Source organism: Saimiri boliviensis, chromosome 9, assembly GCF_048565385.1.
Source record: "Saimiri boliviensis isolate mSaiBol1 chromosome 9, mSaiBol1.pri, whole genome shotgun sequence".
Classification (NCBI taxonomy): domain Eukaryota; kingdom Metazoa; phylum Chordata; class Mammalia; order Primates; family Cebidae; genus Saimiri; species Saimiri boliviensis.
The window spans coordinates 47,837,903-47,858,008 of NC_133457.1; the positions used below are offsets into that span (position 1 = coordinate 47,837,903).

The window sequence follows — 20,106 nt, forward strand, 5'->3', positions numbered from 1 at the left end:
AGGTGATCCACCTACCTGGGCCTCCCAAAGTGCTGGGATTACAGGTGTAAGCCACCATGCCTGGCCAAGAAGTTTATCATTGAAAGGGATGCTAGAAACATAACTGTAGGTAAGAGAAGATGCAGCTGATAAAGCAAAATCCATGGAGAAAGGAAGTTTTAAAGGTGGTGTAGAGGGAAAGGATGTTTATCATGACAGGACCCCATGTAAGTGTAATAAGGGATTTCACCTAGAGCTTAAATAAAAGGATTAATCTGGGAAAGGAAGGCAACTATTTCTTCAGAAACTAAAGGGAAAAGTGGGAGAATGAATTTAGAAATAGATATATAGAAGGGAAAAGGATAACTGAGGGAGCCTAGTTTCAATGTTAAAATTGTTTTATTTATCAGAATAGTTATTCTATTGTTTTATATGTTCAAAGTAAGAAATATCTAAATATCAAAATAAAAGTTACCCCAAAAAAGTCTAAAAATAGTTTGTCTCTAATTGTTAAAATAAATTGTTAGTAATGATTAAGGATAATAAACAAAAAAGTTGAATGAAAATTTGTATTTAAACTTCAGTTTCTACCACAGAGTTGTTGTTGTTCAGCCAACATGGTTAAATTGAATCTGATAATACAGTTTCTTAAAACTAGAATTTTTTACTTAAGATATTATTTCCTACAGAATATTTATAGATCATTTTATGGTTTATGAAAGCTTTCACATATATGATTTTCTTTTATCCTCAACATTGTAAGGTAGATGTTCTTCTTTTTTCTCATAAAAGAAAACTGAGACTCAGGGGGATTAAATGATATACCAAAGATTCTATAGCTGAAAAAGTAGTAGAACCCAAATTTGGACCCATGTCTCCTGATTTTAAGTCTAATATTATTTTTTCATCACACCAGCCATAAACTAAAATGAGATTGTATTTCTTAGATCCGCTTTTAAATAATTGACTATTTGATATGAAACAATGTTCTTTCCTAGATATTTCTGCTGTTCTTTTTACTTTTCTCAGATACCATAAAAAAATAAGCAAGATAATCTTGAGCCTAATTAGAATGACAGAATTTTACACCTGGATGGAAGATTGAATTTTGTAAAGTAACTAATCCAGTTGTTCATTTTATTTATTTATTTTTGAGATGGAACCTTGCTCTGTTACCCAGCCTGGAGTGCAGTGGCGCAGTCTCACCTCACTGCAACCTCCACCTCCTGGGTTCAAGCAGTTCTGCTGCCTCTACCTCCAAGTAGCTGGGACTACAGCATGTGCCACCACACCTGGCTAATTTTTGTATTTTTAGTAGAGACGGGGTTTCATCATATTTGCCAAGCTGGTCTTGAACTCTGGACTTCAAGTTCTCGGATTACAGGTGTGAGCCACCACAGCCGGCCCCAACGTGTTCATTTTAGAATTTAAAAAACAAATGGAGACTGAAAAGTTTTGCCTATGTAAAATTTTCTCTTGGACCTGAAATCGTGAATGAACTTTTCTGCTTTTACTTTAAGATCATAGAAAATGTAGCTTCATCAGTGCTTGGAAAATCTGTCTTTGTTAATTGGCCTCACCTTGAGGAAGCTAGAGTTGTGGCTGTATCAGATGGAGAAACTAAGTAAGTAAGATGTGATTCATAATTTTTCTAACATATATTTGCTTTGTTACTTGGATGGCTTTTATTGATTCATTTTTTTAACTGCCAAAATTATGTTGAGAACATTTACACTCTATACCAAAAATGAAAGTCAGCTAGTGGCAGCACTTGAAGTTCAAACATTACTGACAGTTTATTTTACCTCTCTTGAGATATTTTAGTTGCATATGTTACTTTCTTCCTTTTTTTTTTTTTTTTTTTTTTTTTTCTTTTTTCTTTTAAAGACAGGGTTTCACCATGTTGGTCAGACTGGTCTTGAACTCCTGACCTCAGGTGATCCTCTCACCTTGGCCTCCAACGTTCTTGGATTACAGGTGTGAGCCACCACGCCCGGCCCTACTTTCTTCCCTTTTAACTGCTTGGAAGTTCTATATCCTAATTATTTTCTAGAAGTGGTTATCATTATGTTAATTAGCAAATACATTTCTCTTTCTGACAAGAATTAACAACGTATGTAACCTTCCCTTTACCCTGCCGCACCTGGGTTTCTTTCTGTTCTAAGAAAAAAAATCTTAACATTTTGTTGAAATTCACAATCATTTATATCAGTAAATATTTAGATTATTTTTTGTCATTTTTAACCATTATTTTATAGAAACTTTGTCTTCTTGATTTCTTATATTTTATTTTTCATATGGCTAGAATTTTCTGAAATAAATTTTTTTCAGAGAAGATGGGTAGATACTTTGTTTTTTGATTTTGAGTTATTACACTTTTTGAGTTATTACACTTTTTTTTTTTTTCACATACAGGTTTAGAATTTTGGAGGCCCATTTTCTTTTTCTTTTCTCTTAGAGCTCTGCATACATCTCTCCGTTGTGGTATTTTATGTAATATTGTTGATGAGCAGTCACTGCCAATACTGTTTTTTCCTTTTTTGGTATCTGCTTTTGTGTATGAAATCTCGAAGATTGTTTTTTAATCTTCAGAATTTAATTTCCCTACCTTTTTGATGAAATTTGATTTATTAATTGTTTTATGCTTTTGGTGTCATGTCTGAGAGCTCTTTTTTTTTTTTTTTTTTTTTTTTTTAAAGATGGGGTTTCACTATGATGGCCAGGCTGGTCTTGAACTCCTGACCTCAGGTGATCCACCCACCTTGGCCTCCCAAAGTGCTGGGATTACAGGCGTGAGCCGCCGGCGCCCAGCCTGAAAGCCCTTAATCTAGCCCCAGTTTCTAAAGATTTTCTTTGATATTTTCTTTGAAAAGTTTTATAGGTTTACCTTATTTTACATGAAATCAGTAATCCATTTTGAATTAATTTTTCTATAAGATATAGGGTTTAGATCTAGTTTCATATATTTCTCTTTGAATATTCAGTTGCTCCAACATCATTTTTTGAAAAGACTGCTTTCTCCATTGGATTGTTTTGCACCTTTGTCACAAGTTAGTTGGCCATGTTTATGTGGGTCTATTTCTGATTTCTCCATTTTCTTCCATTGTCTGTTTTTATGCCAATAACACATTGCTTGATTACTGTGTTGTAAGTCTTAATATCAGGTAGTGTGATTCCTTCAACTTTACGTTTTTTGTTTTTTGGTTTTTTTTCCAGAATTGTTTTAGCTATTTTAGATCCTTTGACTTTTTATATAAATTTTAGAGTTTTCCTATATCTCCAAAAAATCTTGGAGGGATTTTGATAGGAATTGTATTAAACCTATAGCTCAAGCCAGGGAGCTTTAACTATGTTGAATATTCTTATCCGTGAACACAATATATCTCTTCATTTATTTAGATCTTTGATTTCTTTCATCAGTGTTTTTTCTTCATCAAACTGATCAGGTACATGTTTTGTTAGACTTATAGGTAAGTATGTAATTTTTCTTGGAGTAAATATGAATGTTATAAATTTGTTTCCCCAGCTAGTACATAAAAATATAATTGATTTTTTTATATTGATTTTATATCTTAGAATATATTTTCTTTTATTTGTAGAGTTGAGGACAGCCAGTTATTTTGTAGAATTCTGGATTTACCCTGTTGTTTCCTCTTAGTGTCATTTAACTTCTTCCTCTATCCCACATATTTCCTGTAAGCTGGAAGTTAGGGCTAGTCACTTGATTCGATTCAGGTTAAATTTTTTTGGCTAAAATACTTTATAGGGGCCAGATGTGGTGGCTCGCACCTGTAATCTCAGCACTTTGCAAGGCCAAGGTGGGAGGATCTCTTAAGGCCAGGAGTTCAAGACCAGCCTGGGCATCATAGTGAGACTCTGTCTCTGCAAAAAATAAAAACATTAGCCAGGCATAGTGGTGTGCACCTGTAGTCCTAGCTACTCAAGAAGCTGAGGCAAGAGGTTTGCTTGAGCCCAAAAGTTTGAGGCTGCAATGAGCTATGATCACTCCACTGCACTCCAGCTTGGGTGACAGAATGAGACCCCTTCTCTTTAAAAAAAAAAAAAAAAAAACTTTCTATTTGCTTTTAAATTGTTTTGACTGACTGACTGGGAGAGACCAGGTCTTGCCCTGTCACCCAGGCTAGAGTGCACTGGCAGTCATAGTTCACTGCAGCCTCAAACTCCTGGGCTCAAGTGGTCCTCCCATCTCAGCCTCCCGAGTAGTAGAGACTACAGATATGTGTTACCATGCCTTGCATATTTTTTTTTCTTTGTAGTGACAGGGTCTCAATATGTTGCCAGGGTGGTCTTGAATTTCTAACCCTAATCAGTCCTACTACCTTGGCCTCCCAAAGTGCTGCAGTTACAGGCATGTGGCACCACACCCAACCTTAAATTTTTTTGATACGTAATAATTGTACGTATTTATAGAATGCATGTGATATTTTGATCCATGTATATAACATGTAATTTTCAAATTAGAGTAATTAGGATATCTGTTACCTCAAACACTTACTTCTTTGTGTTGGGAACCTTTTGAGTCTGTTCTAGGTATTTTCAAAAATACACTAAATTGTTAACTATAGTCAACCTACTGTTGCTATAGAACACTAGAACTTATTACTTCTATCTAACTTTGTATTAACCAGCTTTTCTTCTTCCTCCTCTGCACTTCCATGCTTTTAAAATTTGAATGAAATTTTTAACAAGCCCTTGTTCTGTAATTTATATTATACTTTATAAAAGGAACTGTAATGATTATAGTTCTGTAATTTACAGTACATTTGTAGGATTTTTTTGCTATTATGCCATGTGAAAAAATACTTCATTTGGAAGAGGCACACTGCTAGAACTCTATATTAAACCAGAACATTTTGGTTATATAATTTTTAACTTTTAAGGTTTTACTTGGAAGAACCTCCAGGAACACAGAAGCTTTACTTAGGAAGAAGTGCCCCACCATCCAAAGTGATCCATCTTGGAGATAAAGAACAATCTAACTGGGCAAAAGAAATACAAGGAATTTCAGAACAGTGAGTGTCATTAAAAGTATTTAATATCATAGAACTAAAATCCATTTTAATGTACTCATTCTCTAACTTATTTTCCCCTTAACATAGTAGTTACTCTGAATACTAATTATACCTTTATACTGAGTTTGAAAGAAAGTAGTAAGTTCTAATTTAAAATAATATCTGGTTAGCAGTAGTTATAGCCTTGCCCAGTTTGTTACTGAAATACTTAATGAACTATAGAACATGACACAATCATGTAATACTAGGAATAGCACTTAATATATTGCCTGATTTTGAGAGCTATTTTCACTAACAGTGTAAGGCCACTGAATTTTTTGACCACCTGTAAGTCATGAAAATTGAAAGAAAAACCCTCTTTTGTTTCTCATCTTCTCCCATTCCCCATTTTCTTTATTCTCTTCCACCCAAGCTCCATATTCCCCAGGACTTAGAATGCAGCCAAACTGAGACGCTAAACCACCTTGGAATGCTGGTTTTCAGGATCACCCTCTGGTTTGTGTCCCATAATCCCATCTCAACAGCGTCTTTCTTTTGCTATCTATATACTAGAATTCCTAAAACAAAAGCAGAATTCGAGAGGTTGGCAGTGGTGCATGCAATGTTTTATTAAATGTATATTCATCAGCCTTTTTATCCGTGGATAAGCTTTTGGAGAATTCAGGATACTCCTTCTCTCTAATTTTGGGGCCAATACCAGGCCATAATATCCTTATTCAAAGATGAATAAACAGGGAAAACATTCAAAGACCATGAGAAACCATCCAACACCAAAGGAGATAAACATAGCTCTCCAGAGGTAGAACATATTTTTTTTTTTTTTTTTTTTTTGAGACGGAGTTTCGCTCTTGTTACCCAGGCTGGAGTACAATGGCGCGATCTCGGCTCACCGCAACCTCCGCCTCCTGGGTTCAAGCAATTCTCCTGCCTCAGCCTCCTGAGTAGCTGGGATTACAGGCACGCGCCACTGTGCCCAGCTAATTTTTTTGGATTTTTAGTAGAGACGGGGTTTCACCACTTTGACCAGGATGGTCTCGATCTCTTGACCTCGTGATCCACCCACCTCGGCCTCCCAAAGTGCTAGGATTACAGGCTTGAGCCACCACGCCCGGCGGTAGAACATATTTTTACCTCCCAACAGTATAAATTAGATACCCCATCATAGTTTATATCATTCTAAATTGTCTTTTGTAGCACATAAATAAAACCATAACAATAAGCTTACTTGTATGATTAATAACTCTTTCTTTAGATACTATGCTCCATAAGGATAGAGAGCATACCTGTTTTTGTCACCTCTTTATTCTAATTTATTTGTTCATGCATAAGCACTCAGTAATTGTTTGTTTGAATGAATAGTTATTATTTTAATTTAAAATAAGACTCCTTTAATTGGAAAAAATACTATTCACAGTACTTCACATAAAGAATTCTAGAAAGAGAAAATGGAAAGGAGATAAGAAAATATTCCTTAATGAAGAATGATTACATATTTAGATCAAGGATCTGCAAACTTCTTCTGTAAAGGCCAGATAATAAATATTTTAGGCTTTGTAGACTTTACAATGCCTATTACGACTACTCAACTTTACTATGTAGCACAAAAGCAGCCATAGACAGGAAGTGAATGGACAACTATGTTCCAGTAAACTTTTATCTAAAGGAACAGGAGGCTGTCTGAATTGCTTTAGATTGGAAAGGCCATCACATACTCCTGGCCACCTCTATTATTATATTTGCTGTCTTCATGTATTTACCTATTCTAGATGTTTCATGTAAATGGAATCATATGATATATGGCCTTTCGTGTCAGGCTTCCTTCATTTAGCATGCTTTGAGGTTCATACACATTGTAGCATATGTCAGTGCTTATTCCTTTTTATGGCTGAATGATATTCCATTGTACGGCTATACCACCTTTTGTTTATCCATTCATTCATTTGTGAACATTTGAATTGTTTCTACATTTTGACTCTTTGAATAGTGCTGCTATGAACATTTGTGTATCAATGTTTGCTTGAGTACCTGTTTCCAATTTGGGGGGATTGGAATACCTAGAAGTAGAATTGTTGGGTCATGTGTTAGTTATATGTTTAGCTTTTTGAGGAACTGCCAAACTGTTTTCCACAGCAGCTGCACCATTTTACAGTTCCACTAGCAATGTACAAATGTTCCGGTTTCTCAACATCATCACCAAAACTTATTTTTTTCACTATTTTTTAATTATCGCCATCCTAGGGGATGTGAGAACAGGAGTTTCTTATAGCTCTATGAGTTCTTATTTAATCACATAGACAGTTGGAGAAGTATCCACAGAGTAAAATAAATAATATAAAAAGTCTCAAGTGAAGTATGTAAAACTGCTAGCATATTTAGGCTGGGTGCAGTGGCTGATGCCTGTAATCCCAGCACTTTGGGAGGCCAAGGCAGGTAGATCACAAGATCAAGAGATTGAGACCATCCTGGCCAACATGGTAAAACCCTGTCTCTACTAAAAATACAAGAATTAGCCTGACATGGTGGCATGCGCCTGTAGTCCCAGCTACTCAGGAGACCGAGGCAGTAGAATTGCTTAAACCCGTTAGGTGGAGGTTGCAGTGAGCCGAGATTGTGCTATTGCACTCCAGCCTGAGCAACAGAGCAAGACTCCATCTAAAAAAAAAATTTAAAAATTAAGCCGGGCGCGGTGGCTCAAGCCTGTAATCCCAGCACTTTGGGAGGCTGAGGCGGGTGGATCACGAGGTCAAGAGATCGAGACCATCCTGGTCAACATGGTGAAACTCCGTCTCTACTAAAGATACAAAAAAATTAGCTGGGCATGGTGGCACGTGCCTGTAATCCCAGCTACTCAGGAGGCTGAGGCAGGAGAATTGCTTGAACCCAGGAGGCGGAGGTTGTGGTGAGCCGAGATCGCGCCATTGCACTCCAGCCTGGGTAACAAGAGCAAAACTCCATCTCAAAAAAAAAAAAAAAAAAAATTAAGTTTATTTACACATTTGATTATGAGTTGATAGTTTAGATGGTGATTATCGTCCTAGAATATCTGCATACTCATTCGTATATATATTTCATTTTTCTTTCTTTTAGTTACCTGAGAAGAAAAGGAATAATAATAAATGAGACATCTGCAGTTGTGTATGGTCAGTTACTCACAGGTCGTAAATATCAAATAAATCAAAATGGTGAAGTTCGTCTAGAGAAACAGTGGTCAAAACAAGTTGTTCCTTTTGTTTATCAAACTGTTGTCAAGGTGAGTCTATATCAAGTTTCAATTCTATCTTAATGTACACTATTATACATTGTATAACCAAAAGATGACATATTAATATAAATAAACTAATTCAGCAATGTATAATAGAGATTATTTAATATAATTTACAAAATACCTTATTCTTTATAAGAAGTATTACATCCTCAAACACTCACTATTTGTAGTTAGGAAACTTGTCTTTTATCCTTTTTTAAGGACTTCGTCTCTAAAAGAAAAAATCCCAGCATTAACTTACACCCTTGAATTTTATATTTTTATTCTTCAAAAATATTTGCCTTAAATAATCTAATAAATACAAAAGGCATTTGCTTTTGTGTTTATAATCTTAGATATGATAAGAGGACAAAAAATTGTTAAGTATGTAGTGATCCTATAATTTGTGGTGTTATATTACAGTATAGTGACTAAGTGACTCAGAGCACTGGCTACCTGAGTTGGCTTCTTAGCTGCATGACCTTGGACAAGATTCATCCCCATTCTGTGCCCCATTTTCTCATCTGTAAAGTGAGGCTAATAATGGTCTCTGCCACAGAGGTTTGTCTTGAGGATGAAATAAACTCAGCAGATGTATGAAGCATATAGAAGAGTGCCTGCCATATAACCAGTCAAAATTTAGCTGTTAGCATTATGTAGAAAAATCTTCACATTGACATTTATAAACAGCATAGTCATGATCCCATGGGAAAAAAACTTGATATGCCATCTATGGAAATTTTGACTAAGATGATTTACTTTTGTATTTCATTTTATGTAGGACATCCGAGCTTTTGACTCCCGTTTCTCCAATATCAAAACATTGGATGATTTGTTTCCTCTGAGAAGTATGGTCTTTATGCTGGGAACTCCCTATTATGGCTGCACTGGAGAAGTTAGTTTCCATTATTGTTACTGATACATTTTTCTCTAGTTTCAAGCAGTTATTTACCTTCTGTTCATTTAGGTTTAAATTAAAATATAATAATGAAGGAAAAAAATAAAAAAGAATTTATCCATATAACTTATGAACACAGTATTTGACATATATCTAAAGACTGTATATCTAAGACTAAAGACTATCTAGCTTTAGTCTTGAGCAGATTAGGATCAAGAGGTGGTATGTTCACATGCTGATCTCTTTTTTTTAAGCAATTTTGTTTATTGTAGGGGTATGGATGAAGCAAATTCGAAACTCTTTTAAACATGTAATAAGCTTGAGTGAATTTGTAAATGTGTTCTTATTTGAGGAACTTCAGTTTCTAAAGGGAAAAGGGGATATGCAAATGTGGAATGAGAGAAAGCAAAAAAGAACCCATAAGGTCAGATTTGGACATATTAGTGGGAACTCATGGTTTCTAAAATAATATGTATATGTTTGTATATCTGTGTATATAGGCACATGTGTATGTGTGTGTGCATATACATGTATGCATATGTTCTATACGTACATGTATTTTCTAGCTGTATTTGCTCAAAGGGATAAGAAGCAAAGACACCTTAGCACAATGAGCACATGTACCACCCAGATCTTAACCTCTAATTTCATACCTTACTAAAAGGAAAAGGACTTTTCAGAGAAATTGCTGATTCTGGATCTGGGGCAGGGAGGACACAAGATGAACCTGAAACATCTTTTTATGCCAGAAAGTAAGGAAGTGCTCAAAAGAATGCTAGGAGTTTGTCATGTAAACACAGGAACCAGGTTAAAGGTATTACCACTGGCCAAATCTTGGATACTTTGAGTGACAAAATATTTAAATTCAGTAATGAATTATTAACCATTAAGGGGGAGACAGGAATTCATGATTCTATAGTGATAGTAAAAGGATAAATAGGGAAAGGAAGGGCTCTTCTTGATAGTAGCATGTCAGAAGTAAATTTGGAGAGAGTGCTGCAGTTGAAAAACCATTTTGCAACCATTATGATGAGGATTGAATCATGTAAGAATCATCATTGGGAAGTAAATCTAGGGGGAATTTTTTTTTTAATCAGGAGCAGGATATTTGCCCGGTCTTAGTATTTCCTACAGACTATTTTAGTTTGCTGCAAGGGAAACAAAAACTGTAATTATGCAGGGAAAAAATTGAGCAACATCTTGATGGTATAATCAAAGTTAGCATTGCATTAAAAGAGACGAACGTTGTGTACCTCCAGATGTAATACCCTGTGAAGGACACATCATCTATGCAGTATTCTGGCCAGGAGTTAGAGACCAGCCTGGCCAACACAGCAAAACCTCATCTTTACTAAATGTATAAAATTATCTGGGTATGATAACACGTGCATGTAATCCCAGCTACTTGAGAGGCTGAAAATGAGAATTGCTTGAACCTGGGAGGCAGAGGTTGTGGTGAGCTGAGATCACACCACTGCACTCCAGCCTGGATGACACAGTGAGATTCTGTCTAAAAAAAAAAATACAAAAAAAGCAATGACTTAACATAAAATTGAAAGGTCAGTGTTATGAAAAACAAAGAAAGGCAGTGGATACATTTTAGATTACAGGATGCTAGAGATAAACAAATATAATATCTGATCATAGTCTGGATCCTGTAATAAAGGAAGAAAAGAGTTCTATAAAGGACATTATTAGGTCAACTGACAAAATTGGAATATGGATGATAGCTTGGATAAAAGTATTATGTTAACATAAATTTATATACCTAATAACTATACTGTGATTATATAGTAAAATATCTATCTTAGGAAATATAAACAAATATTTAGAGGTCAGGGACATGATATATGTAATATATACTAAAAAGGTTCAGAAAGATAACTATGTATATATAAATACACACACAGTACACAAATGTTAGAGCCATTTGTTTTACAATGCTAACAACAGGTGAATCTGGATAATTTCTTTTTCTTTTTATTTTTTGAGACAAAGTCTGGTTGTATTACACAGGCTGGAATACAGTGGCAGATCTGTGCTCACTGCAATCTCCACTTCCTGGATTCAAATGATTCTCCTGCCTCAGCCTCCCAAATAGCTGGGATTATAGTCATGAACTGCCACTCCTGGCTAATTTTTGCATTTTTAGTAGAGACTGGGTTTTGCCATGTTGGCCAGGCTGATCTTGAACTCCTGACCTCTACTGATCCACCTTCTTCAGCCTCCCAAAATGCTGGGATTACAGGCGTGAGACACCACACCGAGCCTGGATAAATGTTTTCATTTGTAGTGTTCATAAATATGTTCTTTGTAGTGTTTGTAGTTTTGCAACTTTTTGGTACTTTGAAATCATTTGCAAATAAAAAGTTAATTTAAAAAAGAGTGATTGGGCCAAGCACAGTGGCACACACCTGTAATCCCAGCACATTGGGAGGCCAAGGTGGGTGAGATTGCTTGAGACCAGGAGTTTGAGACCAACCTGGGTAACATGGCAAAATCCTTTCTCTGCCAAAAATGAATAGGGCTTGGTGGCGCACACTTGTAGTTCCGGGTACTTGGGAAGCTGAGGTGGGACGATCATTTGAGCCCAGGAAGCCAAGGCTGCAAGCCAGAAAGCCATGATAGCACCACTGCACTCCAGCCAAGATGACAGAGCAAGACCATGTTGTCAAAAAAAAAAAAAAAAAAAAAAAAGATTGGCCAGATGCAATGACTTACACCTACTATTATCCTACCACTTTGGGAGACCGAGGCAGGAAGATCGCTTGAGCCCAGGAGTTCAAGGTTGCAGTCAGCCTTGATCCCACCACTTTAGCCTGAAGGACAGAGTGAGAGCCTGTCTACGGCCATACCACCCTGAATGCACCTGATCTCTTGAGACAGAATGAGATTCTGTCTCAAAAAGAAAAGATTAATAAGAACCATTAAAGCAATATTACAGTGATGAAAATTTACAGTATTATACCCACTTAGAAATTTCAAGAGAATATTCACTGTCCAACTTGTCATAATATATTTAAAAAATAATAAGTGTTCAAATAAGTTAAAAAATAAAATATTCTGCAAGAAACTAAAATACACATTGTTTTTTTTTTCCCCTAAGGTTCAGGATTCAGGTGATGTGATTACAGAAGGTAGGATTCGTGTCATTTTCAGCATTCCATGTGAACCAAATCTTGATGCTTTAATACAGAACCAGCATGTGAGTACAGTAGTTTGTATTATTTCAGTTAGAATTGATAAACTTTTAAAATACTAGAATATTTTTACTACTTCCTTTGAATTTATTTTAAATATTATATTTAATACTGATTAGATTCTCTCTCCCAGTTGCATCTAGTATTATTTAAAAATAAGTGTGGAATCTGTGCTCAAAAATTTATGTAGATCTTTATGGGGGAAAAATCACTGAAATCTCATTATTGATTTGTAGTGATTGTTATGCATTATTGTGTTCAAGCTTAGGAGAGGCACATTGATTAGCATACCCTCTGGGAATAGATTTATGTGTTTTAAACTTTTAATAATAATTCAGAGCCCACATTTTTAGTTGCAAATGACAAATGTGGGTTTCTGCAAAGGTTGTATGTATCTACTCAGCTAAGAATGAACAATCTCAACCCTAAAGAATATTGGGAAATTGCTTTAAGTTCACAGCATCTTTTTCAGAACTTCCTCACCAAAAATTTCCAGTGGCTTTCTTTTCTCTTGTTAAAATAGAGGGAAGGTTCTGTTACTGTCATTTGTTCTTATTTATTGGCTGGATAATTAACTTAGCTAAAACAAATTCACAGTCAGCCAGCTACTTAGGCTTTTTCCCCCCACTAATGGTAAAATCTAAAGCTTTCTTCCTGTGAAATGAATTTAGGGCATTAGGTATCACTAAACCCGTTAGGAAACTTTATGTATGAAAGGCAGTCATTCCTAAAATCTTACCATCTGGTGCCTGTGGAAGAACAAATTTAGACAGCATAGTCAGGAAGCCAGGAGAGTGGCCCATTAGATAAAGTAGCTGAGTTTTGTTCTGGGAATCAGTGAAGCTTAAAGGACTTGTGTTCCTTCCTCCCCAGCTCTTTCTAGATCTAGAGGAGCCTGTCCTCTTGTATAATAGTATGCAGTATTGATGGGCGTGCCTTCTCCAGTTTAGTTTCCTTCTTTTTACATTCACTCAAGCTGCATTATTTTTCTACCACAGTATTCTCAGCTTATTTTATATTTTCTAGGATGTTTGTGATTGTTTTAATTAGTTTTAAATTACAGCAAAACCCATTATTTCTCAAAAGGAGTACTATTGGCAATTTGGGCAGGACAATTATGTATTAAATGCAGTTGTTTTGTATATGGCAGAACAGTTGGCATCTTTGGCTCAAGGGCATTAAGTGCTAGTAGCCCATGCCAATTATTGTAATTAAATGTGCCTCTACACATTTCCATATGCTTGTTAGAAAAGTGTTGCTACTTATGATTGAGACCTACTACCTTATTCTTCCATCTATTCTGGAAAGCATACCTGATTTGTAGTATATTATTGCCAAATCTGATGACTTTCTTAAGTATGTTTTATTTTTATGTACATGATGTTAGGAGTATATGGTAGTTTATCCTAGTTAGTATTGGATTCATGAATCATTTGCTTCCTGGTTAAATATTGTATGATCTGTTACTTTTTCTTTTAATGTGACAATATGTTTTCTTCCCTTAAATATATAAATTAAGGTTACATTTAATTGACTGTACTAATTATAGGTCTATACATACTTGTATATTTTCATATGATAGTAAATATTGGGGGAAGAGAATATTACTTATATCCATGTATGAAGGACAGTTAATTTTTCTCAGTAGCAACTATTTTGATGATGAACCTATTTTTTAATTTAGTCTAGTAATTACTCAGGCCTCATTTTGTCCCAAGTACTTTGCTAGGCCCTGCTTGGAATATGAAAATTAGTAGAAACAAAAACAAACAAAAAACTTGCCTGTGGAGTTTGCCATTTAGTACTTACAGTAGAGTTTATTTCTTGAGACAGTTTCACAAATTGTATATTTCCTCCCCCCTTTTATCCATCCTTGGGAATTCTGTCCTTTAAGGAGAAAGAGAGAGGAGCAGAAAAATTCTGCCTACAGATCCTTTCAAAAAAAAGGGGAAATGGATCTAAGTGAGAATCCTTATATTGCCACAATCCAATGGTTAGTGATGTCTTGATTATCTCCAGATTTTAAAGGTAAAGAAATAACATTTAATGTAAACTTGTGTTTCCATAATTGACCTTTTTGTTTTTATATTTAAAGAAATATTCTATAAAGTACAACCCAGGATATGTGTTGGCCAGTCGCCTTGGAGTGAGTGGATACCTTGTTTCAAGGTTTACAGGAAGTATTTTTATTGGAAGAGGATCTAGGAGAAAGTAAGTTTATGTTAGAGAAATTTACTTAAAGTGGCAGAAAAATTAAATGATAAAGATTAAATGCTTAATATTTCAGTATTTTCTTATTAATTGCTCTGAATTGTCTTAAAATTATGCATAAATTTCTCTGATGGTAATCTTTCATCTGAATGGCACATGTTTTAGGTGGTTGGAAAAGACAGTTCTTATTTTTTAGCAGCTAACAAATTGAACCTTGAAAAAAGGTATCAGAGGGTGTGTGTGAACCTCAATAGTATATTTCCTTGCATCTCGTTTTTTCATTTTCCTTTATAATTACATAATTTATTTACATGCTTTGTTAACTTGGGTTTTGAAGCTTTTCTTCTAGTTTTTCAATTACTGCTACTGTGGAAATAACCATAATAACTAAAATATAGAGGAATAATCAAAACTGAAGTTTTCTAAGAATTGAAAGCAAAACCTTTTATTCCTTGAACAACATTTTAAAACTGGTATGTGTGTGTGTGTGTGTGTGTGTGTGTGTCTGTGTGTGCGTGCATGTGTGTGTGTGCGTGTGTCTGTGCATGCGTGCATATATGGTTTAAATTCAGCCCTCATGGAGACCATAAAGCAAATGTGGGTTTAAATCTCAAATTCAACAAGAAAAATGAGGAGGTACCTGGATATACTAAGAAAGTTGGAAGTGAATGGATGTATTCATCTGCAGCAGAGCAACTACTGGCAGAGTACTTAGAGAGGTAAGTACCTAATAAGATCCTAGTAGACATCCAAAATCTTAGGAAAATACTGTTTATTTTGCCTTGCTGACATTAGTTTTAGAGGACAAATTTTCCATTGGTAAAATCTGGCATATGTTATATGTAGACTTAATTTTGCATCATGGAATGTCATAGCCACTAGCTAAAATAGAGTAAAAAAATACCATATTATTAAAAAGAAAAAATACAATGAGAATTGACTTCCTTAGTTAAAATTTTCTTAACTTACTGTCATAAATTGTCCACTACTTCGCATACCTGTGTCATTACTGAGAGGACTGGTATGGATAAACAAAGTTCTTAGCATAGTGGATTTTTCTGATTCTTAGAACTATGTAGCTGCACAGGTTACTATCCTAGAATTATTGAATTCTGTTGCTGAAATTATCTAGGAAATTGCACATGATGTTCTTGCTGGGTGTCTCACATAATTTTTCATCTTTATTTCCCTGCCTCTGTGTCCTAATTTCCCCTTTTTATAAGGACACCAGTTATATTGGATTAGACCCCATGCTAATGGCCACATTTTATTTGACTGCCTCTACTAAAAACCCAGTTTCCAAATAAAGTCACATTCTGTAATTTCTGAGTGGGGCAGGACACGATTCATTCCCATATTACCATCTGGAAATGTAGATTGTTTGTCTGTCCACTTTCTTATTTCTTGAAAAGGTCATATTTAAACTACTTTTTCTTAATTTTTCAACTTAATGTATTTATGGATTTTCTACTATGAGTGGCTTTCCTACTCTGAGCTTCAGCTTTCTTTGACTACCACCACACTGGATTCCCTCACACACATACTTCCCCTCTCACTAAAGTTTTATCAAGATTTTTAATTAAGTCTTTATTAAAGATTTACTTCATTATAATGAAGTAAATGTTCACAGCTCGACCTTATGGAGTATTAAGATGATGTTTCCTTTTTTGTACACATTTTTGTTTTCTCTGCTGTTTTTTCATTTGCTGCTTGCACATAACAAATTCAGCCCTAATCTCTGCCACTGTAAAACTCAGTGTGGTCAAACAGATGAGGTCATTGCTCAGTTCCATTTTCCTCAAGTCGTCTTTGAAACTTTCTGTCTTCCTGCTTCCGTTTGAACTGATTGCTCTCTAGGGCTGTTGTGCGTCTCTCATTCTGGAGTTTCCCAGTACTGTCATCCTAGAAACTCAGTTCTCTTCACCAGTCAGCCATATAGGATTCCTTCATTTTCTGACTCTCATACCTCACTCTTTCTGATTTATATCTCCATTTTGATGGAATACGTACTTTAGTAGCTTCTGAGGAAACTTGTATGTCTAGAGATGTCTTTATTCTTCTCCTGCACTTGATTGTTAGTTTGCCTGGGTATAGAATCCTGGATTGAAGATTATTTTCCTTCAGAATTTTGTTTTTGTTTTTGTTTTTAAGACAGTCTTGCCCTGTTGCCCAGGCTGGAGTGCTGCATGATTTCAGCTCACTGCAATCTCTGCCTCCCCAGTTCAAGTGATTCTTCTACCTCAGCCTCCCAAGTATCTGGGATTATGGGCACCTGCTATCACATCTGGCTAAATTTTATACTTTTTTTTTTTTTTTTTTTTTTTTTTTCAGTAGAGATGGGGTTTCACCATGTTAGTCTCAAACCCCTGACCTCAAATGATCTGCCTGCCTCGGCCTCCCAAAGTGCTGGGATTACAGGCATGAGCCGACACACCCAGACTTCCCTCAGAATTTTGAAAGCACTATTCCATTCTCATTTCATTTCCATATAGCTATTGATAAAACCTTCGCCATTCTGATTCTGAATTTCTATATGTGATCTATTTTTATTTTCTGAAATATTTTTAGCACTTTTCCTTTACTGGTGGTCTTTAATAATGTGAGGATGTGTGCCTTGGTATGGATCTTTTTTTCCCTTTCTTCTGTTCATCCCTTTCAGGCTTGAAACTGATGCCCTTCCATTCTGAGACTCTGTCTTGTATTATTTCTTTGATAATTTTCTCCTCACTATTTTTTTCCGCTTTCTATTTCTGGGTATCCCTTTAGTTAAATCTTAAACCTTCTGGATTAATCCTCTTCGTTTTCTCTCTCCTCATCCATTTCCTATATTGTTATACTTCTGTTCTACTCTGGGAAATCTTTTCAAGTTTATTGTTTATCATTTAAAATTTCTATTTGATTTAATCATTTTTTACTAAAAGTATGTCCTTATTCTCTGGCTATATATAGCATCTTGTTCTTACAGTAAATGGAATATCTTCATTTATTTCTCTGAAGATGATTCTAGGATTCCTTCTGTTTTTTGTGTTTTCTGTTTTCTCCAATAGCTTTTATTCTTCCTGTTTGATTTGGTCTCTCTTTCATGTTAAAGTTTTTTATTGTTGTTCTTATCTGGTGATTATTTGATACCCAATCATATTTAAGAATGAGGCACTAAAAAGCTGATTGGAAATTTAGTGTACTTAGGTAGGGCTTATCAGGTGGGAATTTACTGTTTCTACAGAGGACCTCCTAGTATCACTACTTGCGTGTTTATCTTTTCTTTCGCCAAGAGGTGGCCTCCAGCCTTTTCCTTGGCAATAGATATGAATGTAGTGGATAAAACTGATTGTCAGTATTCTGGAAGTTAACCAGGGAAAGGGGGTTTCGTTACAAAGTGGATACTGTGCTACATCTCCCAGATTGTGTTTCAAGACTTAAAGACCTATCTTCCTGCAGCAGGAATGCTGCTTTCTGACAGTCCTCAGCTATGAGCCCTCTTCAATAATTGCCTGGATGAGGAAGACTGCCTCACCTAAAGTTGCTTTTCCTTCCTACAACAGCTACAGATCAATGCCTGATCTATAAGGAGGTATAGAAGCCTAGACATTCTGGTTACCCCAATTCAAGACTAGTCTGAAGGGCCATTTCAGTTTGAGATCTTTGTGGGGTTGGCCAAGGAATTCATTGAGAATTAATCACAGCCCAGCCTCTCTCCCTGTGCCCAATTCTGCTTTCCCTTCCCTTCCACAGGTGTTGATCACACAAGCACTTTCTACTAAACTTCGTGCATGCTTGTTTCCATTGCAGAGTCCATTTCTAGAGACCTTATGCCTCCTAGTCTGCTTCCTAGTGACACATTGTACAGTATTTATGCTTTCATTAATTCCCTGTTTTCAGTAAAACACCTGTCATCTCCTCCTTGTGCCATCCTCACGCCCAGCTCCCTGTGACTGGCATATACAAGGCTAGAGTATCTCCTATTTGACCTCTTCAAAATATAGTTACAGGTTGTATGCTGGGGTGATAGGCAGGCAACCACATGACCCTCTAACTGCTTATACAAACTTTAAATCTTACTAAACCTCATGCCACACTTTCAAATGTACCTGGAACCTATAATTCCTGAGCTTTTTTTAGAGTGTTCTGTGTTTTAAATCAAATTCCTTCTTGTTGCCTCCTCCCACTGGTAGCGAAGGGTTTAGCTTATTCCTGTCTGTCAAATCAATAACATTTATCCATTTTCCAATTTCTAAAATTTTAATGGGTTATATATGCCACCAGATACTGTGCTTCATTTTTCATCTGTCTCTCTAGTTCTGTGCTCTTTTTTTTTTTTTTTTGAGACGGAGTTTCGCTCTTGTTACCCAGGCTGGAGTGCAATGGCGCGATCTCGGCTCACCGCAACCTCCGCCTCCCGGGTTCAGGCAATTCTCCTGCCTCAGCCTCCTGAGTAGCTGGGACTACAGGCACGCACCACCATGCCCAGCTAATTTTTTGTATTTTTAGTAGAGACGGGGTTTCACCATATTGACCAGGATGGTCTCGATCTCTTGACCTCGTGATCCACCCGCCTCGGCCTCCCAAAGTGCTGGGATTACAGGCTTGAGCCACCGCGCCCGGCCTGTGCTCTTTTTTATACTATATTGTCATTTGAATGGATTGGAGAGGGACAAAAGATAAGCACATATGTCAAGTTTGCTGTATGTATCCAAAAGTCCTGCACACTTCAGAAAGAAATGGAGTGTTGAGGAATATCAGAAGAAGCTTCTAATCGATTTTAATTTGCTGTATTGTGGAGTGCTCTAGTTTTGTTGTAAAAATTAGAAAATGAACCTGTAGATACCATTTTTGTCTATCAGCTGTCATTATCATGAAAGAGGGTTGACTCAGTAATTGAAGTTTATTAGAAGTTTATGACTTGAATCTTAGCCAGTGGGAGATTTGAGGGCCTAGGAGTACTCTGACTTACCAGTCTTTCAGTTATATTATAATAGTCCTCAATACGCTTTATATGTCTGTTTAGGATCTGAAATTATTACATAAGAAGTTTATCTGAAGTTAACCATATATATTTTAAGGCAATTATTTTTCTTTGTTTGGCCAGAGCTCCAGAACTATTTAGTTATATAGCCAAAAATAGCCAAGAGGATGTGTTCTATGAAGATGACATTTGGCCTGGAGAAAATGAGAATGGGTAAGCAAGATTTTAATGGTATTTATTACCTAATAGTTCACTTGACTATTTCCAAAGGCAGTTGCAGCTTGGTTTGTCAAGAATTTCATACTATAACTTTTTTTTTTTTTTGAGACAGGTTCTTACTCTGTTGCCCAGGCTGGAGTGCAGTGGCTCAAACATAGCTCACTTCAGCCTTGGTTCCCTGGACTCGAACAATCCTCCTACTTCAGCCTCCTGAGTAGATAGGCCTATAGGCGTGTATGCCTCTACATTTGGCAATTTTTTTTTTTTTTTTTAAGTAGTGACAGAGTCTCATGTTGCCCAGGTTGGTCTCAAACTCCTAGGCTCAGGCGATGCTCCTGCCTATGTCTCCCAAAGTTGTG

At 36.0% G+C, this 20,106-nt stretch overlaps 1 protein-coding gene across 11 annotated transcripts in view; it reads left to right on the plus strand.

The window, feature by feature from the left end:
* Positions 1-20,106, plus strand: part of XRN1 (5'-3' exoribonuclease 1) — a 146,889-nt gene that overhangs the window by 47,873 nt on the left and 78,910 nt on the right. For all 11 annotated transcript variants that reach the window (XM_010330405.3, XM_074405802.1, XM_010330404.2 and 8 more), the window contains 8 exons: positions 1,500-1,603; positions 4,881-5,012; positions 8,100-8,262; positions 9,038-9,151; positions 12,261-12,359; positions 14,450-14,565; positions 15,138-15,284; positions 19,652-19,741. In XM_010330405.3, the coding sequence (XP_010328707.1) occupies positions 1,500-1,603; positions 4,881-5,012; positions 8,100-8,262; positions 9,038-9,151; positions 12,261-12,359; positions 14,450-14,565; positions 15,138-15,284; positions 19,652-19,741 (965 nt within the window). The remainder of the gene's footprint in view (positions 1-1,499; positions 1,604-4,880; positions 5,013-8,099; positions 8,263-9,037; positions 9,152-12,260; positions 12,360-14,449; positions 14,566-15,137; positions 15,285-19,651; positions 19,742-20,106) is intronic.